This window comes from Phragmites australis, chromosome 5, assembly GCF_958298935.1.
Source record: "Phragmites australis chromosome 5, lpPhrAust1.1, whole genome shotgun sequence".
Lineage (NCBI taxonomy): Eukaryota > Viridiplantae > Streptophyta > Magnoliopsida > Poales > Poaceae > Phragmites > Phragmites australis.
Window position 1 is genome coordinate 35,475,529 of NC_084925.1, and position 24,367 is coordinate 35,499,895.

Below are 24,367 nucleotides of genomic sequence, written 5' to 3' on the forward strand. Positions count from 1 at the left end.
ATATCACAAATTTAATTAATTTTATAAATATATTCTAATAAAAAATAATAGTCAAATTTATACATTGAATACTATATCTTATTTAAAATGATATGTGTTTATGATGGGAGTGAGTATATGGTCTATAATGTCTGCTTCCATGAAATATACTACTAGTTCTACGGAAAATAAAAACATTCACCGCTGTTGCCTGTCAGCAACTCAAAATCAATATTCATTCACCACCATAACTCCATAACTGACAGAACTAGCACTAGATGGATCATTGTGTTCAGCGGCGGATCTAACTAGGGGTTGAAAGAGGAGGAGAAATGAGAGAGAGTGCCTTAGTTTTAGCTATAGATACGTCACTGAACGTGGTAAAAGTGGAACTACTACAGTTCGATGCAGCATGTCATGGCAATGGCCAATGAATCCTTAAGATTGAATTAGAACTGGAAGCCAACAATGGTCAGAAAAACTAACACAAACTATTTAAGGTATTCAGGACCACAACAGTATTTTTTTCGTTTGATGTAAAATTTTTATCACAAATCAGACCTGCACGAGCAGAGGCAGAGCTAAGAACAAGTATTGATGGAAGAAATAACGGCTATGTACTTGTGTCTTCGTGTAGCGATCTGGCAAATCCAGCAGCAAACCTTACAGCTAAATGTCGTACCTAGCGGATGGGAACACTCTTGAGAATGGAAACGTTACTATCTCTGTACATGCAGTGTTAGATGGGGATGGGGTACTGATGCCTCTTGAGCACTCTGCTGCTCATACGACATGTTATTTTTGGTACTCGAGTTCTTTTCGTTCTGAAGATATTCTAGATATTCCATTACAATTGGGTCAGTCCAAGGACAACCAAATGAAGCTTCATCACCTGCTACCTATCCAAGATGGCCACCCTGTGGTGTTACTATAAGTAGACAGTTTGTATTTGCCTGAAATAATAGGGAACAAAACTCCTTAGTCGATTTTTAGTTCTAATGCAGCAGCAAACAAGGAACCAATTGATAGAACAGTTACAACTATCAGCTTGAGTGTGACATGTAAGTTCTCCAATTTTGGAACACGCCTCTGGAGACAAGTCAAACTTAGGTCATTCTACTTCCATTCAAGCTCAAATTAACACATATTTCTTTATAACTTTCAAAATGAGCATTGCCTCCATAACAAAATAAGTCGTTAAAAGATGAATGATGTCGATAATTTGAACCTATCCCAGTCAAATATGAACTTGTCCTAGGCCTGACTTTGATTATATTATCTATACTGAATTTTCGATCTGACATTAGAACACGGCACCAAAGCCTATCCCCAAATATGCAGTCATTGTAGTGTGGTTAATGAAACAAAAATCCACATCAGAACTCCTCGATCCCAGTTTTGATTCTCCCTTTAGCCAAAAAAGAAAACATTGGACTCCTATAGTTAACAGAAAAGAAGTAAAAATACACGAGTAACAAAGGTGCACTGTTTGAGGTTCAGACCTTTGTATTATTAAATGAACTCAAGGGGCTAACTCATGGATTAGAGTATTACAGAATCAGTACGTAGGCCTTACGCAGCACATCAACACTGAGTCATTAGGTGAAAAAGGAGTGCAATGCAGTACGTATAGTACCTTGATATCTTCTCTGGGAATTCCCGTAGATGATGCAATCGGGTCATTATCCTCCTGCACATAATTAAGTTATGATTGATGTTGAAGGTGTCATCAAATGAACGTGAGCCGTCCATTTCATTTCATCCAATGGCTGAGACGTATTTTGAATGTATTATCAGTAGAAAAAGTAATGACGTGCAAGCAATTTCCTATATCTATTAGGATAACATATTAATTGATGATTTTTATTATTATTTTCAGATCGATTCATTACATCTGTGTTAAGGTAGGCAGGCGGCGGTGCGCGTCATAGCAGATCATGGCAGGCAGTGGCGCAAGGTGTAGAATGGAGTGGGTGGTGGCCACGTGTATGGGCTTGACGGAACCCTAGACGTCGTGGTGGCTGTCGTCATGGTGTTGTCGAGGTAGCGTCGATTGGTCGGTCGAAGCGCAAGGCAAGATGGCCCTCGGTCGTGCGCATCTGGATCCGGCACCGCAGACCGACCAAGGCGCCCCAACGACGGGGACGATTCCATGGACCATGGTTGTGCGTGTTGGCGTTCTCGTCACCTTGGTCTGGGCTGTCGATGGCAAGCTACGGTGGAGTGGAGGTACGGCGCGAAGGCGGCGGCTGCACGTGGAGCTTGGCGGTGGGACTGCTAGAGCAGCAGCCCGCGGCCCCGTGGTGTGGCTATGCGGACAGCATCGGCGTACTGAGTCAACCTGTCCAATAGAATCGATGATTGAAATTTGATGGAAACTTGGATTAGAATCTTTTTTGTGCGTTCTACTATATGGCCATGAACCTAACAGTGCTATTTGTAGAAGTACATCTGATATAATTTTTGCTCATATTTTTTAATGGTTTACATGATGTGGCCTCCAGCTTCATAGTGCGATCAGTGGAATTTCGTATGGTACTTCTAGAATTATTTTGATCTTACTGTCATTATAGTAGATTGCTAAAAAAATTCTCGAACATGCCGGAGAAAGAAGAGTTTGAAAATTCGTTGGTTACCGAGTGATTACCGTGATTAAAACTTACCGCTCTGCACCGATTTCATAATACGACCAGTTTTTGAATTTGAATTCAAAAAAAAAACACAAAAATCTTTAAAAAAACTAGAGACAGTTCTAAGACCTTCTGTAAAAAATTTTAAAAAATAATATCATTTACATCATATTCTCTAAGGAGGAAGTTTGAAAGAAAAAAAAAAGTTGAAGTGTGCATCTCATTTATTAACTTATATTAAAAAAAAATTCTTAACATGCAAACATATATTTTTCTTATATAGGGTGTATCTTAAGAGGATCTTTAAAATTAGTTTTACTTCATTTAGAGTTATATTAATTTCTGCATAATTTTTACAAAGTTCATTAGCAGAAAGTGAACATGTTAAGAAACAACACTGTAATTAACTTTTTCATATTTATCATTATTTTTCCTATATAAAGCATAGTATAAATAAAATAATAAAAATGGTTTCACTAATTTTGGAGGTGTGATGATTTAGTTATGAATTAATCTAGTTACAGCACACTTACACAATTCTGCATATTACAATAACTATTTTCATGAGTTCATGTATTTTTAAAAGACATAGGATTATGTAAGAAGACAAAAAAAATTGGTTTCATGATTTTTGGATTAGCAAAGAGTTAACTATGTATTTAACTAGGTTTAGCAAATACAATTTCTCAGAGAAAATATTTAGCTTTTTTATGAGTTTAAATACTTTTATCATGTAGATCATGTTACAAGGAAACCAATGAAATTTGTTTCACTTGATTTGTATCTAGATGAATTAGTTATTGATTTTACAAGGTTAAGCCATTTTTTTGGTTTTTTGTTGAACTTCATCGGTTACCGAGAAATGCATTCTGTAAATCGGAAAATTCGATCGATTACCCGTGAATATAGTCAATGCGAGAAATGCAGGAAAACTGATCGCTAAATCGGTCAATTCGATTGGTTACCGGTTGAATTTGACCGGTTACCGTTCGGTCGATTCGGTCTTATTTTACCCTTGAAATTCAAATCTGTCCAAATTCTCATCGAATTTTGACCGATTTTCACAGTAATCACGCATTTCCAGTTACCGTCGGGGACCGGTTTTCGGGATCCAAATGAATTTGTGAACCTTGGGAGAAAGTAGATTGCTAATGAAAACACCAACTTAGCGTTACAGTATCGAATTGTTATCTCCACCATTTGGTTCAGTTTTCAATATGTGTTTTATGTATGCCTTCTTTTCTAAATGTTATTGTGGATTGATATATGGATTATGCCTTAGAATTATTGCTAGACCCATGGATGATGAATGCTGCGGTTGGGACTTCTTTGAGCGGATGGCCCCAAAACACATCTGCCTTCATCTTCCGCCTACAACCCGTTTGACACTGTCGAATGTTCTCCTGTTATATAGCATGTATAGCATTTCCCAAACATCTGTAACAGTTCTATGTATGGAATACCATGTACACCTCTGCTGTACACTAGAATCTGTTATATAGCATTGAATTGAGTACATTTAAGTGTACCTTCTCATGGTGTCGGATTACTTGATCTACCTGTCTTCATGGAAGTGTGATAAATCTTCCTTTGTTCATGGGTGATGGTTTGTGGGCAGGGTGAAAATATGGTGCATTGGTTTCGTATGATGCATTGTAGCAGCAACATTTCTCTACTGCTGTCTTTCTTGTTAGGATTGTCAATGCAAGTTTAGATAAGAAGAGATTTTACAACAGGATCATCTTCTAGCAAACATCAATACTGTTCTTAGAACGCCATCGTGCAGCTTATCTCATCCTCAAGCGCTATGTCCTTTCGATCAATCTAGAATGGCAGGAGTGGGCGATGTGCGCGTTTCTTCAAAGATATATACATTCATTGAAAAATTTTATTCAACAGTAAGCAAAAAGATATATACACGTTCAATTTGGACATTTGGTACAGGCATCAGCTAGAGGACATGATGCAAACATAAATTGACCTCAATATATAAAAAATATAACATCTGTCAAGCTTTCTTTTTCCCATCAAGCATAATTTCTAAGAAGTATTTGTGTGTAATACTCAGAGAGCGCACCAAGCTTCAGGTGGATGTGCTACCCAACAGAAATCAACACAGAACACTAACTTTACAATTGAACTGACTAACTGCACAACTGAACACCAATCAACTCCATCCACCTCAACAGAACCAAAATTTTGAGCATATTGCTACAGAAAGGAAGGAAAATTTCAGAGAAATCGAATGCATGGAATCAAACCAAGAATGCGTTTTCAATCATCCAGAAAGAGCTGGAAAGAAAGGACAAACAAATCCATGCGTTTTATGTCCATTGTCACACGGCAATACTATCTGTAAGCAATAGTAAAATTTAAAACTGAATAAACTAGGACGCCGGGGAACTTTGCAGGGACAACCTCCTGCTATCCTGCAGATTGTTCGACCGGAGCAACCACGCGAGTGCCGCCTGGCAAGCGGCTTGACGCGACAGGTAACAGGCGTCGGTGACCGGCGCAGTGACGACTTGGCGGAGAAGACAGCTTTGCGTACATGCATCCAGTGCCTGGTGGAGGAGCTTGGTGGGCGGCAACGCGATCGGTAGGCAACAAGGATGTCTTGTGGTCGGCTCCGTGATGTAGTGGCATAGGAGAGGGTATGCAGCAACAACGGTGGAAGTATAAGGCACGACTCCATCACCTAGACTCCTTAGGGCTCAAGGCAGTGCAATTAGACGGGGAGGGGTATAGGAAGCTGTGCGGCATGGCATGATGGGCTGGCGATGAGGCATCTAGTGGACGTCGTCTGGATGTAGTTTTAGTGAAGAGGCAACAGCAGCAACGCCTCGTTAGGGCACGACGACAACGGCAGCCTATCAGGCATGGCGGCGGCGACTGAAAAAGAATAAGGTACAACCACACTAGTTTTGGTAGTAAAGGAAGACCAAACTAACTCTAAATGACAACGTTAGTAAAATTCTCAAATATACTAAATATGACATAATTGCATGATCTTAAACTAAACAACAAGATAGCTCTGGTTCTTAATTCACTGTATGTGTTTGTTCCTAATAGACTAGCGTCGAGTAAAGCACAGAGAACTGATAGAGTGAAAGTTTCACCTGTGTGCATAGTAAAGGGTATGCAAACATTATTGATGAAATCCGAGCTGCTTGAATTGGACTAATAATCATCCTGTATGCATAGTAAGGGTATGCAAACAGTCTCGCGCTATGTGCAAGTTTTTTTTATGTCTTGTTTAACGATTTTGAATTGGAATAGTGAGACCTCATGTAACACCTGATTTTCAGATTTCTTAATTTTCTAAACTTTTTTAAGATTATTGAATAACTTCAACAGTAGTATAGATTTAAAACCTATTTTCTTAATCAATCAATCAATAGAGGTTATTATTTTCTGTGCATTGCATGCTGAGTTTTGTTACGAGCCAGGTAAATGCATTAGAGTTCATTTTCTTTTATTTCTCTTTGGTATTTTGAGTGAAAAAGATTTTTAAAAGGTTTTTACAAAACTCAGTAGTGAATAAGTTAAGGATCTTAATGGTTGGAATTCAAAATCTTTGAATTCATCATCTATTCAATCCTTGATCATACCTGATCCTTCTCCAGTTCAATTAAAAATTTATCCAAATCCTTATTTAAAGTCAATTTCTCCTCTTTCTCAAATTTTACCCAAATCCAAATTCAAATTTCTTATCTACTCATATTCTTGTTCAACCTCATTTTTTCGTTTCTCTTAAATTCACTCCGAACACAATTTAAATTCAAACCCTACTCAAATTTCTCTGCAAAAGTTTCTTTTCTAAACCCTAGATATACCTAAAGTATCTTTGGGCTCAATCTTGCTCAAGTCAAAACCCTTAGCCAAGTCATCTAGAAGACCCAACACAAATGATCCAAGAAATCTGTAAATTTTCACGGAGTCCTGGACAACCTCATTTTCTCATAAAGTTTCGGAGTTCAAAACGGCCTCAAATGCAAATCTTGAAAATACCAAAGTTGTAGGTCTCGTCGAGAGCTTCGATTTGAACCTATGGAAATCCTCTTTTGGATAATTGAGCTGGGAGTTATGGCCCCCGAAATCAGTGCTGCGCAGAGAAGTCCGAGTTCAAACAGTTTATTTTGTGGTGCATTTTTGGAAATAAAGATGACGTTTTCAGAAGTTCCAATGTCTACCAAAGTTGTAGATCTTTTCGATTACTATAATTTAGAATCAAGAAACGTCCAATTTAGAGTCCGGACGATGGAGATATCATCCTCAGAATACAGAGCTGCGAAAAAGGAAACCGTAACCGACTCGAAATCGAATCCAATTCGTGTTCGGTTTGTACTCTACCTCAACCAGCCACCCTTAGCCCTATAAATATGAGTTGCACGTCCTCTCCTACCCTATTCCACACCCTCAAGCCCTAGAAATCACTGCTACCCTGCCCGTGTGTCGCCGGAGCACCGCCGTTCGCCGGAGCCACCGCCGCCGTCGCCCGTGATGCGCTACGTCGTCTTCTCCGTGAATCCTTCTTCCTCGACCACCAAAACAAGGTGAGGACCTCTTCTTCTCCTCTCTTAATACTGTTTTAGCATCATACTAAGTCCCTAGCCCCGGCCAAAGCCCAATCTACGCCGCCACGGTCGTCACCGTCGCGAACAGCAGCGCTGTAGCTGATTAGCATCGATGTTCCCGACCGACCAGAGGTCAAATCACCAAGCCCTTTCACCGGTGAATGTCCCATGATGTTCCCCACGCCCTCAGCAACCAAGTCATCCAGTAGAGCAGCCAAACTACCGCAATCAAGGTCGACATACCCGCTGTCCGGTTTCTGGACGTGTTCTGCACGTACACCGGATTTGCATTCGCATCCCCCGTCAATCCGAAAGCCGTATGGATGCACCAACCGCATCACGATGTGTCCTATGGAGTCTTCTACGTTACCGTAGGAGCCCATCCACGTTTATGCAGCGACACGACTAGGACGCCATTGCCAACCACAGCATGTCGCAGCCATCACCCGTCTTATCTCCGTTGATCATTCAAACTCTCAGTGGATGATTTACCCAAAACCATACCATAGCATTGTGTTCCTGGGTTATATGAACATCTTTGTTCAAACGGTTTCATAAATTTAATAGCCAATCTCCTGGAACGCGAGCGTCTTCGTTCCTGCATCTGTTCGCGGTCACCACCAAACCTAGAAGCAGTCATCGCTGTTTTACCGCTAACTCGAATGACCCCTTCCAAAACCAACCATACCGCTGAGTTAGTTTTTCCGTGTTCTACGCTATGCTTCCCTCGTTTCACTGAAACATCACTGAAGCCGACATCAATGTTTGTGGCCATATGCCCGATCGCTGTCTTCGATAAAACCCGAACCACCACCGCTACATAGCGTCACCAGTAGTATCCTTAACCTAGAAGCACAACCTTCGCCCTTTTTGATCCATCATAGGTGGTTGAGACTAGACCTTAGTGTATTCCTTCTTTAATCCAAAATGTCACTTGCATAGTATGCCAAGTCAGCGCCACATCATTCTCCTTAGCCTAGTCAGCGAAGTCTGATCTACCCTACACTTATTGAATCTTGCACAATAATGTTGTCAAGCCTGACACAGCGATTGCGCAATAATGCCTTTCCCATAGGAAGATAGTTTCAAAAAAATCAGCATTTCCTTTTCAGCCTAATGCATCTCCCGAAAGCTGTTCTCTTTTCATCTTAACTCTGATTTAGGCGATTCTTATGTCTAAATGTTCCTAAAATCATCTCTATCCAACCATAGTATTTTTAAAGTATTTTGATGATGTTTGGTATGTTGTTCTTAGTGTTTTCCTTTGTATTGTTTGTCGGTAGTTCTCACAATTAGTTAATAACGTTCTGGAGCAGTTCAAGGGACTTCAAGATCAAGATTTCGTCAACACTGAGCAGCATTGGGTAAAAGGCAAGTGTCCTTGATCATATTGAACCTATGTTTTTAAATATTTTAGTTTTAATAAACTGCATGCAATGTCTGTCAATATGATAGGTAGTCACCTACGTTAGGGTTTCCCTAGATTTTTCCTTATCATCCCTTGGAACCTAGATGGTTTATGGTTAGGTGTCTTTGTGGATAGATTGCTTAGCCATGCTTTTGGGATGTTGAGAAGTGTCATAGTCTTGACTAATGAACATATACAACAATGATCGTTAATGTGTTAATGGTCTAGCAACATGGAACCTTAGGTCTTGAGCAAAGTAGATTTGATGGTTGTCATGGTTATGATGTTGGTTTAGTGTTTACTCAAGTAACCTAAGTAAGGACCGGTTCGTGGAGAGACAACCCAAGAAGTAACGTACCAACCACGAGGCTGATATGGGTAAGACGTGACATACTGATTAGAATCTGTCCAGTGTGTGTTGGGTCCGCACAAAAGGGGGCTTCTGGGTAAGAGCTTAGCTTGCGTAAAGCCTGACAGTGAAACCTAGTGGGCAGACACATACTGGATTAGTCTCTGGTTAGTGGAAAGTGTCATACAGTGATTCTTGATGGCACACCACTGGCGTGTGTTAAGTGTTTCGTGAACACGGTAATATGGAATTCACTGACTTGTGGGGAAAGCTGGACAACCTCTGCAGAGTGTAAAACTGTTATAATAGCTGTGCTCACGGTTATGAGAGACTTGGATTCTCACATGATTAGTGGGTTGTGATTAGATGGTTGTGGTTATAGTTCTGGTATAGGGAGTACTAGATAGTTGTGGTTATAGTTCTGGTACAGGGAGTACTAGGTGGTTGTGGTTATGGTTCTAGTACAGGGAGTACTAGATGGTTTTGGTTATAGTACAGTGAGTACTAGACGGTTATGGTGTGCAAGGTGGGAGCCTTGTATGTTGGATGCTAAATCGTTTGGGTTACATTCACTTAATAATTGCTTAATGCTTTTGAGTCCAAATATGTTTTCATTACTCGCATTTACGTAAATATATCATGTGTTAGCCTATTCTTAATATAAGCCTGTATATCATTACTTTCTCCCACTTGCTGAGTACTCTATGTGCTCACACTTGCTATTTTTCCTATACCATGCGACATGTGTGCTGCTGCTCAGTGAGTGAAGATGTTGAAGACTATCAAGACGAGGTTGTGACGTTCTAAGCGTCTGTCTCCCGGTCGGTTGTCTGCGGTATTGTTGGGCACCAGTGCTTCTGTTCCGCTGCAGATATCTTCATAGAAGATAATATATGTCAATTGTTGTAAGAGTTTAACGTTTATTTAATAAAAATATTGCTTTTGTTACTTTACTTGTAATATTTTTATGTGTATTGAATATCTTGTACACACATAAGCTGTATCTGGTTTTGATCGTTAAAACTGGGTGTGACACCTCAATACTACAGTAGGCAGCAGCAAAACTAGATAGGAGCATAGGCAGGGCGACTATCAAATGACTATATTTTTCAAACTTTGAAATTGGATCAAATTAGTGGTAAATACCTACCATAATGGGACTAAGCTTATTCTCAATAATATTTTGTTTTAACAATATTCGACAACCTCCCAACCAGCTTCACTACAAGCTACATCTAGACTAGGCCAACCGGTTCTAAACTATCTACAGCCAAATTAACTCCACGTTTCCTTCCAAATTCAATCATTTTTGTTGGTTGTAGGAGAGATGTGCCCAAATTCCGTAGTCGCCGTCCGTTGTTTCTGTGGACACCATCAGCTCGCCGCGCTGCACCATCCGACGCGCCAAATATCTCGCGTGGCCCACCTCCTGACAGACACATCCTATTCTCACTGACTGCCCTAGAAGGCCAGAGCTTGTCCCCACCAACCCCGTCACGCCTTCTAGGGTACAACGAAACGGATAAACCCAGCCCAGCCACGGCACAACCAGCATGGGTAACAGAAGCTCACTGACAGTGGGCCCTAAAGGAGGTAACTCGCAATGGGTCCCAGATGTCAAGGAGCTTTCAGAGAAAAAGTATGTGGATGTAGGGCTGCCGTAACAACCCCGGCGTGACGGCGTGATACGTAGCTAACGGCCGCCCCCTTCCTCCATCCGGTCTCGTATCGGCCTCTTCCACTGCTCCTCGTCTCTCCGCCTCTCACCCCGACCCCTCCTCACCGATTCCTCCACGCCACGCGCGCGCAGTAGCAGCAGAGCTCACCGACCTCTCTGGTGCCGCTCGCCTATCCGTCCGCTCGGACCGCTCCCGCGTCTGGGCTTTGGAGGTCGCCTCCCTTCCGTATGGCCTCCGCATCCGCAGAAACCCTTGCCTCGCTCCCCATCGCATCCCCGTCCCGCTCGCTCCTCCGGCCACTCCCCCGGCGACCCGCCGCCTCCGGGGGAGGCACCCCATCGATCCGGATATCCGCCGTGCCTCCGCGGGGCCTCGGGCTCTCGCTCATCCATCGCCGCGTGCGCCGCTGCCCGCCGGCGGCGCGCGCGAACGTCGAGCGTGAAGGCGAAGGCCCCGGCGCCTCCGGAAACGGCGAGGCCTCCTCTGCCGGTGATGGAGACCGCGACGCGGCGGCGGAAACGCCTGGTGATAGCACCGGCACGAGCACGACGAGCGCGGCTGCGCCGCCGCCGCCGCAGCCCTCGTCGAAGAGGGGGGAAAATAAGTGGCGGCGGAGGTTGCTTAAGGGCGGCGGCGTTGGGCGGTGGCTTTGGGAGCCCATAGTGCAGGGGCGAGAGATGGGGTTCCTCCTGCTCCAGCTCGGCTTCGCCATATTTGCGCTCCGCATGCTGCGGCCGGAGATCGCGCTGCCTGGCTCGGAGCCCCGGCCGCAGACGACGTACGTCTCTGTACCGTACAGTGACTTCTTGGCGAGCATAGACAAGAACCAGGTAAAGAAGGTCGAGGTGGATGGGGTGCACATCATGTTCCGACTCCGGCCAGAGGTTGAGGCCCGTGTGGTGGAGCAACCACCAACGCAGCGGGGAACAGATGTTGTCGTTGATAATGCTGGAGTTTCCAGGAGAATTGTCTTCACGACGACTCGACCAGTGGATATAAAAACACCATACGAGAAGATGGTGGAGAACAGTGTTGAATTTGGATCGCCGGACAAGAGGTCTGGCGGCATGCTCAATTCTGCCCTGGTAAGGCACTTATGCTGAAAGATATATGTGATACAAACGCAAACTTTGTGTGGCTTGAAAATCAATGTAGGAGTAGAATTAGTCACGTTGGATTAGAAATTTCAATTGTATGTAAGCATGTAGAATTACAGAGAGTGTATAATGGGAGATATCGCTGAGCTTTGAAATGGATACATGAATTAGTAATTATTTTTGAAGAGTGAATCCAGTTGGTCCACTTTCAGCGATTTACATTATACTGGCTTGAAAGGAGAACAGGTTGAATGCTCGCTATATATGTCAGGATATATTTGTAAGAGACTAGAATCCAATTGATTTGAACTGATGAAACGTAACCATATGGTCTGCTTAGTTTTGTTTGTAGGTTACTCTGAAAATAACATATTTAGTTGCCTATACAGTCATAACTCGTAATGACTCCTTTAGCAATGTGATATTATTTGTTGCTTTGATTATAGATAAATTGATGAATGATGATGTATAAGGAAACTCTTGTGCATCTCATATATCCTTGCATATGCCAAGGGAAAAAATTCATGTTACCTAAAGGTGGTATAGTAAAGAGTTGTGCTCATTTTGATTCTGTTTTGTGTTAGTAATTGTACCTTCGGTAATTATTTTATTCATTCTGCCATTAGTATATTTTAGGTTGCTAACATGTATGATTCATGTAGACGCTTCCTTATGCCATTATCATACACAAAATTCAAATTGAAAATATAACTTAAAATATTATGGCTTACAAATCACAACTATTTCCTCTTTTTTCTATTCATCATTCCATTTTTACCCCGTGCCATCCTTATTGTGAACTCACCATTACTATTGGCGTGCCATCTATGTCCAGCAACCGTTTGCCATACTTAAGGATGGCAGCCAAACACCCACCAAATGGACATTAGAAGAAAGCTTCCTTGTTAAAGTACATTCAATATTCTACACAGGGAGATGTGGATGATAGTTTAATAGTTTTGATCCTTGAACCAAAAAGTAGGATGAAACTGGATATTGATTGGTTCACGTGAAAAATTATTAAATTAAGAAATTGAACTCTGTCAGACCCCTCCTTTGGGGTTACCTCGTGTAGCTCATACCAGTTCCTGGATCAGTAGCTGGTACGCACGACTTCCAACACAAGTAGACATCACAGACATACATCGATTAAATACGATAATAGAGTACAACACAGAGTTCATTACAACAGAAGCCCGTAGGCATAATTTAACAAACCCTCAGAGCACAGTGGAAACACATAAAAGCGACCCAAGCCCTACAGGCAGCTTGAGTGCAGACGAAACCGGCTTCTCTAATCTTCATCTTCTCTTTCGACGAAGTCAACCTCTGGATCATCTGGATCCACAATTAGCAAGTGTGAGTACATAAGGTACTCAGCAAGTCCTACCTCAAGGGAGAAAATTAGATGCTTAAAGGTAGATCAAGGATAAGGCTGTAGAGTCTTTTAGGTTTTGCGGAAAGCTAGTTTTGTTGATGCAAGGTTTATTTTGCAAAGACTAATTTTAAATAAAACACCTTCGAAGAGAACACATAAGTTGAGTTTATGGGGGTTGACGGCCCTGGGGGAGATACATCCGTCCCGCCAGTTCCCACAAGTCTTTTGCCAGCGGACACACAGTCCAGGAGGCTTAGGGCACAAAGCCAAAACCCTTCTTTTCGAAAACACGGGTACACAGCCCACTCACACACCAAGGAGATACTCACGCCGAAAGAGCTAATCATTGTGACCAAACCATAGCATGTCCTTGACCGAGGACACAGCTATCCGGATAGGTTTAACACTCTGCAGAGGTTGTACACTTTACCCACAAGATATGCACAGGCTTTCACCTTAGCAACTGGTGAAGCTGTCATAACGAGACGCAACGACCTCACAACGAAGCCACGATATCCACCCATGGGGCACTAAGATACCAGGGGCCTTAGACGATTCACGGGAAGGACCACTTAGCAATTCCAAGGCTTTGACATAGCCTCAATAATATCACCAGCCGGACCTTGGACTACACACTACCCAAGTCTTCTCCTGGTCCCCATTGCCACTACCGGCCTCCGGGTGGGTACCGCACTAAGTTAGAGGGGTTAGGTCAAGTTCTGCCCATACAGGCCATGTGGTTGTACGAGTGGATACTAGGTGAGATGTCACAGCGAACCAGTCCTTATACGACTGAGGTAAGAGTCTCCCAGCAAGAACACCACAAAGGTGAACCTTGCTTCAAGGTAGTTCCCACCTTTGTGGGACACCTTACTCACCCTCGTCAACACTACTCTAGAGTTTTCCCAAGAACACAAGTTTTACACGCACACGCACCAAGCACACATTACTTCACATTGTAAAGCATGATTATCACATGTAAATAGTCTAGTTCTTTCTTTTGAGCAAAGCAATCCTAAGCATACTAGTAAACAAGCATTCATCCGAACAATCATTATAGTTGATGTTGGGAACCTTCTAGGGTTTCAACGGAATAAAAGTAATAATGACAAGGCATGGGATAAACAAGCTGGGTCATAACTATTCTAGCATTTCTTAAAAAATCACAATTATTAATCTAATCATGCATACTCCTATTGTTTGAAACAACGGCTCTACGGGTTGTATTTAAAAACATAGGATCAACATGATCAACGGTTGTAGGACTTGCCTTCGTTGAAGTCCTCGTCTGCTCCTTCTTCAAACTCCGGGTCCTCGGGGTCTTCCTCGAATGCTCCTTCCTCTAATAATCGCAACAACGACATAGGCACAATCAATCAAACAATGACCAAATAATTTACAAAAATTATGAAATTGACATGATTGGATAGATCTCGAATTTAGATGAATATCGGTGGAAGAATCGATGAAAACGGAGTTAGGACGGAGGAGAAACGGGCTTCGGAAGTTTTGCCGGGAGAGAAATTCAGAAAAAAGAAAAGGGGAGAATATTCCCGGAATATTCTGCTGAGTTGGCTCGGGTTGGGCTCGGCTCAGGCTCAGCGGCTCACGGCTCGGCTCTGGGAGCGGCTTGGCTGTCGGTGGGCTCGGCTCGGCTTCGAACGGAAAGGCGGCGGCTGTCGGGCGACGGAAGCGGCGGCGGCCGGCGACGGAAGAGACCCAGGTACGCCCAAAGGGGGGGGGAGAGGGAGAGAGAGAAAGGGGGCCGGGGAGATGCTCACCGGCGGCGACGCGCTCGGAGAGCGGCGGCGGGGTGCGGAGGGGCTCGGGGAGAGAGAGAGAGTGGGAGTGAGGTGGGGGAAGACACTGTTCACCCTTATATAGGGGTTGGCGACCGGGCGGCGTGCGGGGTGAGGCAGCTCGGGGTGCGGGGCGCGAGGTCTGCCGGTGCGCGGCGACGGGACGGCAGGCGCGGCGCGGCACGGCAGGCGGCGGTGGCAGACGAGTCACGGGGAGGGGATGGAGGAGAGAGGAAGGGAGAGGAAGGAGAGAGAGAGAAAGGGGAAGGGGAAGAGAAATTTAGGGATTTGACAAACTCCCCAGTCTGATCTTGGAACCTACAAATGAAACACATGAGGACTTCTTTGACCTAACATGGGAATACGGAATGTTAATTGAGAATCATAAATTGGAATGTAACAGAATCAAAAGTAGGTAATGAAGCGTGCCATCTACTGACACATAGATTTGCCTGTTGCATGTATACTTGCATTTAAATATATAAGTATGTATGTATATTCTATGTGCAAATGTATAATTTCAGTTCAGTCTTTGCCTTGTGGCCTAACTACCCTTGTCTTTTGCAGGTGGCTCTTATTTATGTTGTATTAATCGCTGTAGTTTTGCAGCGGTTGCCAATAAGCTTTTCTCAGGTACGGATGCATGATTTTACTTTAATCAATTTTTAAAGAATTGGTAAACACACTCTTCCCTCAGTTCCATTTCATTTATACATATAATTTCTTCTTTAAACTCAGCATTCAGCGGGCCAGCTGAGGAACCGGAAGAATTCAAACTCTGACGGAGCCAAAGTTTCCGAAAATACAGATATAGTTACATTTGCTGATGTCGCTGGAGTAGATGAGGCCAAAGAAGAGTTGGAAGAAATTGTGGTATGGATCCTACAATGAATGTTAAGATGCACCAACAATATGATCTATCTATTCAACTGAAGGGAAATAAGCTGGTCTATCTTAATTTTTTGTTCAGGAGTTCCTAAGGAACCCAGAAAGATACATTCGTCTTGGTGCTCGTCCTCCTCGTGGTGTCTTATTGGTTCGTTCTGCAGTTACCTTTTTAGTAGCGTTGAGTACTGCTTGACAATTGCGTTTGTTACCATAATGTAATTCTTTATCTACAGGTGGGCCTTCCAGGGACTGGAAAGACACTTCTTGCAAAAGCCGTAGCAGGAGAAGCAGAAGTCCCATTCATAAGTTGTTCAGCTAGTGAATTTGTGGAGCTATATGTAGGTATGGGAGCAGCTCGAGTACGTGACCTATTTGCTAGGGCCAAAAAGGAATCACCATCTATTATTTTTATTGATGAGGTATCCTATTCGCCGATGATATATTGTTGCTTCATGTACTTAAATGTATTCTAATCCTTTCTGTTTGGCTTCTCTTTGTAGATTGATGCTGTTGCAAAAAGCCGTGATGGCCGATATCGCATTGTCAGTAATGATGAACGTGAGCAGACACTAAACCAATTACTCACGGTAGGACAGTGAAGTTTCTTATTTCTTGAATATTTACTAAATTAGTTGCATCCCAAGTTTGGATTTGATTAAAGCACCTTCTCGTACCTTTATTGGCTGAAAAGTGATTCTATGATCTGCAAAAAAGTGAAAAGCTGAACTTTTAAAGCACATTAAGGGATTGATTTTGAACCACACTACTTCACTACTAAGAATGCTGCTTCATGATTCATCCAATATAGTTTTTGAGAAAGCATAGAAACACTATTATTATTGGTTTAGCTGTTGATAATTTTGAGTTTTTCCCCAGGAAATGGATGGATTTGACACCAACTCAGCTGTCATTGTACTGGGGGCAACTAACCGAGCCGATGTTTTGGATCCTGCCCTTCGACGCCCTGGGAGATTTGACCGTGTAGTGACGGTTAGTTTCCCTTCTCAACAAAATATAATGCTATCATATTCATATCTGTTGTCTGAGGTCACAAATGCCTTATATAACAGGTTGAATCTCCCGATAGGCTTGGAAGAGAATCCATTCTGAAAGTTCATGCGAGTAGGAAAGAGCTTCCACTAAGTAAAGATGTAGATCTAGCAGATATTGCTTCAATGACAACTGGTTTTACTGGGTAAAGATTAATCTACCCATTTCTTCTTAACATTGTAGCGTTTCAAATTGACATGTTGAATATTCATATCCTATACAGAGCAGACCTTGCAAACTTAGTAAATGAAGCTGCTTTGTTGGCTGGGAGATCAAATAAAGAAATAGTGGAAAAGATTGACTTCATCCGTGCGGTTGAGCGCTCTATAGCTGTATGTTGTTTTGCTATCTCATATTTATTTTTTATTTAAAGCAATTGTATCAAAGCTAGATGGATGAAATGACGTCAAGCTTATGGCATCCTTTGTGACAAAAGGGTGTCACAAAAACCGAAAGGTAAGTTCTATAGGACGGCGATTCGACCCGTGATGTATGGTGCCATATGTTGCCTACTAAAAGACTACATGTCTAACAATTAAGTGTAGTAGAGATGTGTATGTTGTGGCCATACAAGAAAGGATCGGATCCAAAACAATGATATACGTGATAGGTAGGGGTAACGCCAATTAAAGAAAAGCTTATCCAACATCGGTTGAGATGGTTTGGACATATCCAACGAAGGCCTTTAGAGTCACCTTTGCATAGCGGGATACTGAGACACGTTGATAATGTGAAGAGAGGCAGGGGTTAACCAAACCTAACGTGAGAGGAGTCTGTAAAGAGACACTTGAAGGAATGAAATATCCCCAAAGAACTATCCATGAATAGAAGCGCGTGGAAGTTAGCATTCCACGTGTCAGAACCATAACTTATGCATCAGTCTACTTGTACCGTTATTACATTTATTTTTTTACTATTACTAGTATCTTTATTATCATTATTGTTTTCTCATCATCTTTTTAGTTGGATTTTGTGGATTTCATCTTTAGCCTACCCTAACTTGCTTAGCACAAAGGTTGTTGTTGTTGTTTAAAGCAATTGTATACTAGAAAATTTTCTGTCCGAACTGTATTATGCTTAGCATGCAATCTTATTCTTTCCTTATTTCTATCTTGCTTTAGTAACTATGCAATGCCAGAGGGTGGCAGTAAGTGGGATTCTTCACCTTCTGCAAAGTCATCTTTTAGTGTCCTTTTTCTTCTGTGCATAGGGCATTTGATGTCAACATGTATCAAATCATGTTTGTGGGGGAAAAAAACATGAAGGGCTTATCTTTCTGTTGATATTTTCTATATTTCAATACTCCAGTTGTCAGTCATGATATTTCTTCATGCTATTGTGCTGGAAGCTTACTGTGAAGCTTATGTTCTCAGGGTATAGAGAAAAAACATGCAAAACTGAAGGGTAATGAAAAGGCTGTTGTTGCACGGCATGAAGTTGGCCATGCACTTGTGGGAACTGCTGTAGCGAACCTTCTGCCTGGGCAGCCACGTGTGGAGGTTTGAACTCAAGCAACTACTGGCAGAACAGTCTGAGAAAAGGTTTAACTTTGGACTTACTTTTTATTGCTGGAAATTCTTAACAGAAATTGAGTATATTGCCGAGATCAGGAGGTGCATTAGGCTTTACGTACAGCCCTCCCACCACAGAGGATAGATATTTGCTCTTTGTTGATGAACTGCGTGGCCGTCTAGTAACACTTCTGGGCGGGCGGGCAGCAGAGGAAGTTGTTTTAGGAGGGCGGGTTTCTACTGGTGCACTGGATGACATAAGGCGTGCTACTGACATGGCTTACAAAGCTGTAGCAGAATACGGTCTTAACCAGCGCATCGGCCCAATATCACTAGCTACACTATCAAATGGTGGACTAGATGACTCCGGTGGTTCTCCATGGGGAAGGGATCAGGTTTGTCTCAAAACTTTTCCTCCACATGCCAGTCAAACTAGTAAGATACCATCTGCAAGTGCTGAGCTCAAACTTAAAAACTAATGGCAGGGCCATCTAGTTGATCTTGTCCAGCGGGAAGTAAAAACACTTCTACAATCGGCACTCGAAGTAGCTCTTTCGGTTGTTCGTGCTAATCCTGCAGTTTTGGAAGGGCTTGGAGCATATTTAGAAGGTATTCGTTGCAGGATGCCTCTACATTATGGTTCTCCTTTTGGTCACTGGATTTGCTTTATCAAAGTAAACATGAAAATTGTTTTATGTGTTGTTTGTGAAACTGCTGCTTTTCACGGCTCTTTCAGAGAATGAAAAGGTTGAGGGCGAGGAGCTTCAAGAGTGGCTGAAGTCTGTTGTTGCACCAAAAGAGCTGACCTCTTTTATTAGAGGACAGCAAGAGAATGCTCTTCAGCTGGAAGCAGGGTCCTAGCATAAGGAGTATACAGTGGACTCTTAAAATGAATTACTTTACAAAACTAGCCTCAACAATTAAAAAAACTCTGTCAGTTCCGAGGTATGCAATGGAAAATCTACATGCCGGGAACATGCCACTGGCCTGGCAGTGCTGAGGCTGTTCAACTTCCCCACCCTCCCAGGTTAAGTCCGGGATCAGCTCGGGCACCCTCCCATTCTTCAGTAACTGCCAGAGGTTCTGGTCAATTTTCAAAAAATGAAACCTGGATGACCAAGTGATGATGTACATATCTAAGGTCGCGGTTCCTGGACCCTTGACTAAAAGAACTCCAGAAAAGATTCATATCGAGTTGTAACTGCAATCTCCGGAATCAGATGTTTATAGATTAGGTTGGTGATACACATGTAAAAGAACATATTTTTCCTACGCCTGCCTTGACCTCTTCATCCTATTGAAAGTTTTCTTTTTTCCTTTTAAATCATCATATTAGAAAACATCAATAGGATAATTCATGTACGGACTATGGTTCCTGTAACAATATACTTCAGGCTTTTACTCCTTTATTTGGCCAAAATTCGCGTTAAGGATGTTATTTCACTGGACATGTTTTCCGCATTTTGCATAATAGACCATTGTGATTTCTGAAGTGCTTTGGAAGCAAGGGTGGGCATGAAGTTTCTGAAAGAAATGAGATTTTCTGAAATGCGTTGTTTCTGAAGCAGGGTGGACACATGAATGTTTCTTTTTTGACGTGACATATGAAGTTTCTGGTAGGAAATTCTCTTGTTTTCGTTGAAACAGTTATATATCGACCAATCTAACAGTTCATACTGAATTTGCCGAAGAATCGAGCAGAAATGCTGAACCACCACACCGAGACACCAGAAAGAAAATTATTATTGTGAAACCACTAACACTTACTTAGGATTGTACTTCCGCAGTAAATCGAACCAATTACAGCGGTAGACGTGAAGAGCTTGTCACAATAACATCAACGACTCCAACGAAATGTTCAGAATTCAGATGCTTCCAAGAAGCTATAGGCCAGCGACACAGCGGAATCAACAACGGGTATCTGGGTTTCTCTACTCCGTTTTGGCCTTGGCGAAGCTCTGCAGCACGAAGGCCAGCGCCAGCAGCAGGACAGGCACGGCGAGCGGCAGGAGCGTGGCCCAAGCGCCCGTGCTCGTCGCGGCCTTCTTGGGGCTCGCGTCCTTGGGCACGGCGTAGGTGATCTTGGCCGGGACGGTTGCCGCGTCGACCTCGCCGATGCAATACTGCGGCATCAGCTCCTTGGCGGAGTCGGTGTGGCCGATGTCCTCGAAGTCGGCGGTCGCGTCCTTGCCTGCGGAAAACAAGGCGCTGCGGTATCGGTAGTTGATTTTTTAAATAATATTAATTTAATAAAAAATTGTACAAATATTATGTATTTTCAGAAATTGCAAAAATAGTATCATATCGGCGGACATTTGGCTTGCCGACATGCACCTGTCGACAATTGATCTTTTGACATATACTTTTCTGCTCGACAGACTCCTCTCATGTGTCTCACCACTATCAGCATGACAATAATTGATAGGGTATTTATATATTTTTTAAAATATATAATATTTTTATAATTTTCTATTAAATTAATATTACTTTTAAAAAACTCTTTTGCCGTTCTGCAAACTGAAAATCTCTACTACTTAAAAACATTTGTTAAATTCCTTCTGTCGTGCGTGGTCTACTCCGCATCTCCTTTCGTTCGCATCACCCGAGAGTTCCATCGGCGTTCTGCCTTCCCGATTCTTCGTTCTCCTGCATCTAGCATCTCCTACGCATCCAATGATCCTTCCATTGCTTCGTCGCCCACGTTCCCACGCCCAGTCCAACCACCCCCGAATCGATCCTTTCTTCCCACGTCGCTTACGCCATATCCATTCGCCGCATTTGCCTCCTCCCTGCCCACATTCGTCTCCTCCGATCACCTCTATTGCGGGCCTACCACACCTCGGCTCCCTACCGCCACGCTTGCGTACGCCTCCCCACCGCCGTCGCAGTTCCAAGATCCTCCCTACCACCGCCTCGATACCGAGGAGCTCACCCGCCCCGCACCACCACCACCGTGATCGCGAGGAGCATCACCCACCCCGCTCCACTGCCGTCGCGATTCTGAGGAGCATCACCCACCACGATGTTGATGGCCGTGCTCCACGCACACCGGCTGCGTCCTGCGTGCCTCCTCTACCGACAGCCACCTCCAAAGGAGACGCTGCCATTGCGCCTCCCTCGCCGTCCCACGCCTCAATCTTCTTCCGGCATCGTCGCCTCCCGTTCTACCTCCCATTGCCCAACGGCGAGCGAGCTGTAGCGGGAGGACCATCTTTCAACCTCCTGTGTCCGTGAACACTAGTGGGTTGCTTCCTACAGTGTCACGAACCCCTTTATTGGTCCTTACTTGTTCAATTTGATGGATTTGTAGATCGATTTGGTGGACCTATAATTCAATTTGGTGAATTTGTAGTTCGTTTTGGTGGATTGTAGTTTGATTTGGTCATCGCGATGCTCAATTTGGTGACCAGAAAGCTTATTCAGAGTTCAGCGGGGAGATGGCCAATCGGTGACTGTGGCAGCCAGCCATCAACGGGAAAATATGTGCTCACAGTTCTCCGCTTGTTTCTTGCATGATTTCCTCATTATATGAGTTAACTCTTGTCCTTTCTTAATCTTTATCAATTTGTATCTAGTTTTTTTTCTTTCAATTCTACTATTAAGAGATTACGTAAATAGAGACTCATCTATTTAGGTTAAATATGACATTGTAAGGGTGCTTGATGAAATGTCTTCATGGGTTGGACACTACAATATGTTCATACATGGTTCCAGGTGTTTACATCTAGATGTTATATTCTAGTTAATTCAACTGCCAAATTTTATCTAGCCTTTCGCATGCTGCTTGAAGAAAGAGTTGATTTTTGAAGTGCTTTGCAATGTTTATCCTTAGACGATCCTTATGTTATTTCAAGAAATGAGCAAGACTGCAGGAGCAATCATTTCTCTTTCAAAAGAAAGGGAGTGCGTTTATTGGTGGGCAATCGGTTAGCCTTTTAGCTTATGTTGATCATACTTAATTAAAAAACTCATATGTCACGGTGATATTATAGAGCAGTTTCATACTTTGTGCCACATCTCAAGGTGACGAATATGTCCCCCCACCTTTTATGTTCTTGTGTATTAATTTAGTTAGTAGGCAATTTACTATAATCGTGTTGTCTTATGTTGGTTCTAACTTCCATTGATACTCATGTATATCCCCTGTTTGTTGAAACTAGAAGGACTAGATTTAAAACAGCTTCGAAAAATATTTCATTTAAAAGGCACTGATAACTTGACATGAGACCAACTTGAGTTTCAGTTACCAAATTATAGCTCACAAACATTTGAGTTTTTTAAGTGGAAATCATTTTAAAATGATTATATATCTCAATTCAGTCCAAGCATGGGTGCATCGCATATTGAGCATTCTGTAAAGATGCCAGGTGCCATACTTATATTCATAATGTTGTTGCCTAAAACCTTTAGCTAACTACCAATCTGCGTTGTGAAATTCTAAAAGAGAAACGCCATTTTGTACCAGATATTCTGGCAGCACTGAGTTTGACTTGAGAATAATTAGTTGGTATAGTTAATTTTAGTGACAATATATGTTGTTTACATCATTCAGGTGTGCACAAGAGAGGATGGTGGGAGAGGACATGTATGTGCTCTCTGCAGATGGGAAAAATCCTCTCCCTGTAGCAAGGCCACGGCCAAACAAGCCTCCAAAGTGCACGGACTGTGCACCTCTGTTCATGAAGGTTGAGACTTCTGTCCTCTGTTTAATTTTGTCGTACCTTCCAATTGTTTTGATCTGAGTAGTCTAATTTTTTTTAAGTCATATCTATTGGGAGGAGCTGGGGCTATCATTCACAGCTATGGAATGGAGACTTGCATCGCAACAACGCTCAATCCTGGTGCAAAGGAGTTCAGGGTGAACCCCCTTGTCCAAGTCTTATTTTCTATCCGATCAATAATGTGAAACTGAACAATTTTTAAATTCTCCATTTCTATTGCAGGTTTTCATTTACTCCAAATCAATTTTTGTTCCTCCTTTTCTCTTATATATTAGATGAAACTGGCACTCTGCCGATTCGTTAAAAAAAAAAATCTGGAAACTGAAAAAAGGTTGAGCTGTCTGCTGTGGGAGGAACAAAGGTCCCGAGGGAGGGCTCACCGGTGGACGCCAGCAGGACCTCGTCGCCGCCGGGGTGCTCCTCCATGAACAGCGTCACGTCGTACACCTGAAGAAAGCAGCGGCAAGGTTCGGTGAAAACATGGCCAGACCTCGAAGTTGTAGCATGCCGTGTTTCTCATGGAAGTACTCGATTTGCTTTACTGATCCCTTGGCCCCCTTAAATGAGGTCATGAAACTCCAGACCTTGATCTGCGCCTCGGCTACATCTCATCTCAAGCGAAACTTCCGTCGGAACGATAAGGATGATGTGCCAGAGAGTTACTTACCTTGCCGGAGATGATGAGCCAGCAATCTTTCCGATCGTTGTGCTTTCGCACTTCCTCAAACGAGTACACCTTCCCTCCCGCCATCTCAACCAGCCCTTCTTCCTTCCGAGATCACTCCGACACCTGAGACAAAGAAATCGGTTCTTGCAGATTCAACCGAACCGGATCAAGAAACTGGAGCACTAATTGTTTTCTGCCACTTCGGCGGTATCTTTGAGCGAGGGCACTTACAGCGATATATATATGTGACGGACCGGGCGGCGCTCGAGGGCTTCCTGCTCGAGCTATCCCACAGTTTCTTCGCTAATCCGTGTGCCCGGCTGCACCGGCCGCTGCTGACTAATATAGACGGCAACGCAGTCGCGTCACGTATGTGGGCGTTCTGCGGTTCGGTGTTGACCTGCCGCCATGACAAGTCTCAATTTCCACTGGGGGTCTCACACGTGGCAAGACATTTTGGTTGGACGGTACGCAACTACACAAGATCGGTGAAAAACAGCGAAAAGTCATTCGACGTTTCGAACTGGGATGGCAATTGTTCAGCCGGTAAATTCCCGGTTCATCGCCGTTTACTACTACACTGCTGCATAGTCAATAGGACAACTTGCATCGCACCACTACTATGTCATGACTC

General features: G+C 43.1%; 2 protein-coding genes across 3 annotated transcripts; one reads left to right on the plus strand and one right to left on the minus strand.

The window, feature by feature from the left end:
* The first annotated feature begins 10,642 nt into the window (after nucleotides 1-10,642).
* On the plus strand, nucleotides 10,643-19,793 carry LOC133919426 (ATP-dependent zinc metalloprotease FTSH 7, chloroplastic). The gene is made up of 13 exons (XM_062363809.1): nucleotides 10,643-11,707; nucleotides 15,464-15,529; nucleotides 15,635-15,769; nucleotides 15,867-15,932; nucleotides 16,018-16,203; nucleotides 16,285-16,371; nucleotides 16,661-16,774; nucleotides 16,855-16,979; nucleotides 17,058-17,166; nucleotides 18,208-18,333; nucleotides 18,420-18,740; nucleotides 18,831-18,954; nucleotides 19,082-19,793. The coding sequence occupies exons 1-13, from the start codon at nucleotides 10,850-10,852 to the stop codon at nucleotides 19,204-19,206; spliced, it is 2,442 nt and encodes an 813-aa protein (XP_062219793.1). The 5' UTR covers nucleotides 10,643-10,849; the 3' UTR covers nucleotides 19,207-19,793.
* A 275-nt stretch (nucleotides 19,794-20,068) lies between these two features.
* LOC133919427 (cytochrome b5-like) lies at nucleotides 20,069-24,113 on the minus strand. Of its 2 annotated transcripts, XM_062363811.1 has the most exons (4): nucleotides 23,965-24,113; nucleotides 23,734-23,856; nucleotides 23,447-23,513; nucleotides 20,069-20,536 (listed from the first exon to the last, which is right to left on the minus strand). In XM_062363811.1, exons 2-4 carry the CDS (start codon nucleotides 23,815-23,817, stop codon nucleotides 20,277-20,279), a joined length of 411 nt encoding a protein of 136 aa, XP_062219795.1. In that variant the 5' UTR covers nucleotides 23,818-23,856; nucleotides 23,965-24,113; the 3' UTR covers nucleotides 20,069-20,276. The 2 variants fall into 2 exon arrangements, with proteins under 2 accessions (XP_062219795.1, XP_062219796.1); XM_062363812.1 differs by lacking the exon at nucleotides 23,965-24,113 and having other exon boundaries at nucleotides 23,734-23,956.
* Nucleotides 24,114-24,367: the final 254 nt, after the last annotated feature.

Coding starts and splice junctions, on each gene's coding strand:
- LOC133919426 (XM_062363809.1), top strand. CDS start 10,850: ATGGCCTCCGCATCCGCAGAAACCCTTGCCTCGCTCCCCATCGCATCC. Junction 17,167..18,207: donor CGGTTGAGCGCTCTATAGCT/GTATGTTGTTTT, acceptor TTATGTTCTCAG/GGTATAGAGAAAAAACATGC. Junction 18,955..19,081: donor GCTTGGAGCATATTTAGAAG/GTATTCGTTGCA, acceptor CGGCTCTTTCAG/AGAATGAAAAGGTTGAGGGC.
- LOC133919427 (XM_062363811.1), bottom strand. CDS start 23,817: ATGGCGGGAGGGAAGGTGTACTCGTTTGAGGAAGTGCGAAAGCACAAC. Junction 23,514..23,733: donor GGCTCATCATCTCCGGCAAG/GTAAGTAACTCT, acceptor TGCTTTCTTCAG/GTGTACGACGTGACGCTGTT. Junction 20,537..23,446: donor GGTCCTGCTGGCGTCCACCG/GTGAGCCCTCCC, acceptor TGTTTTCCGCAG/GCAAGGACGCGACCGCCGAC.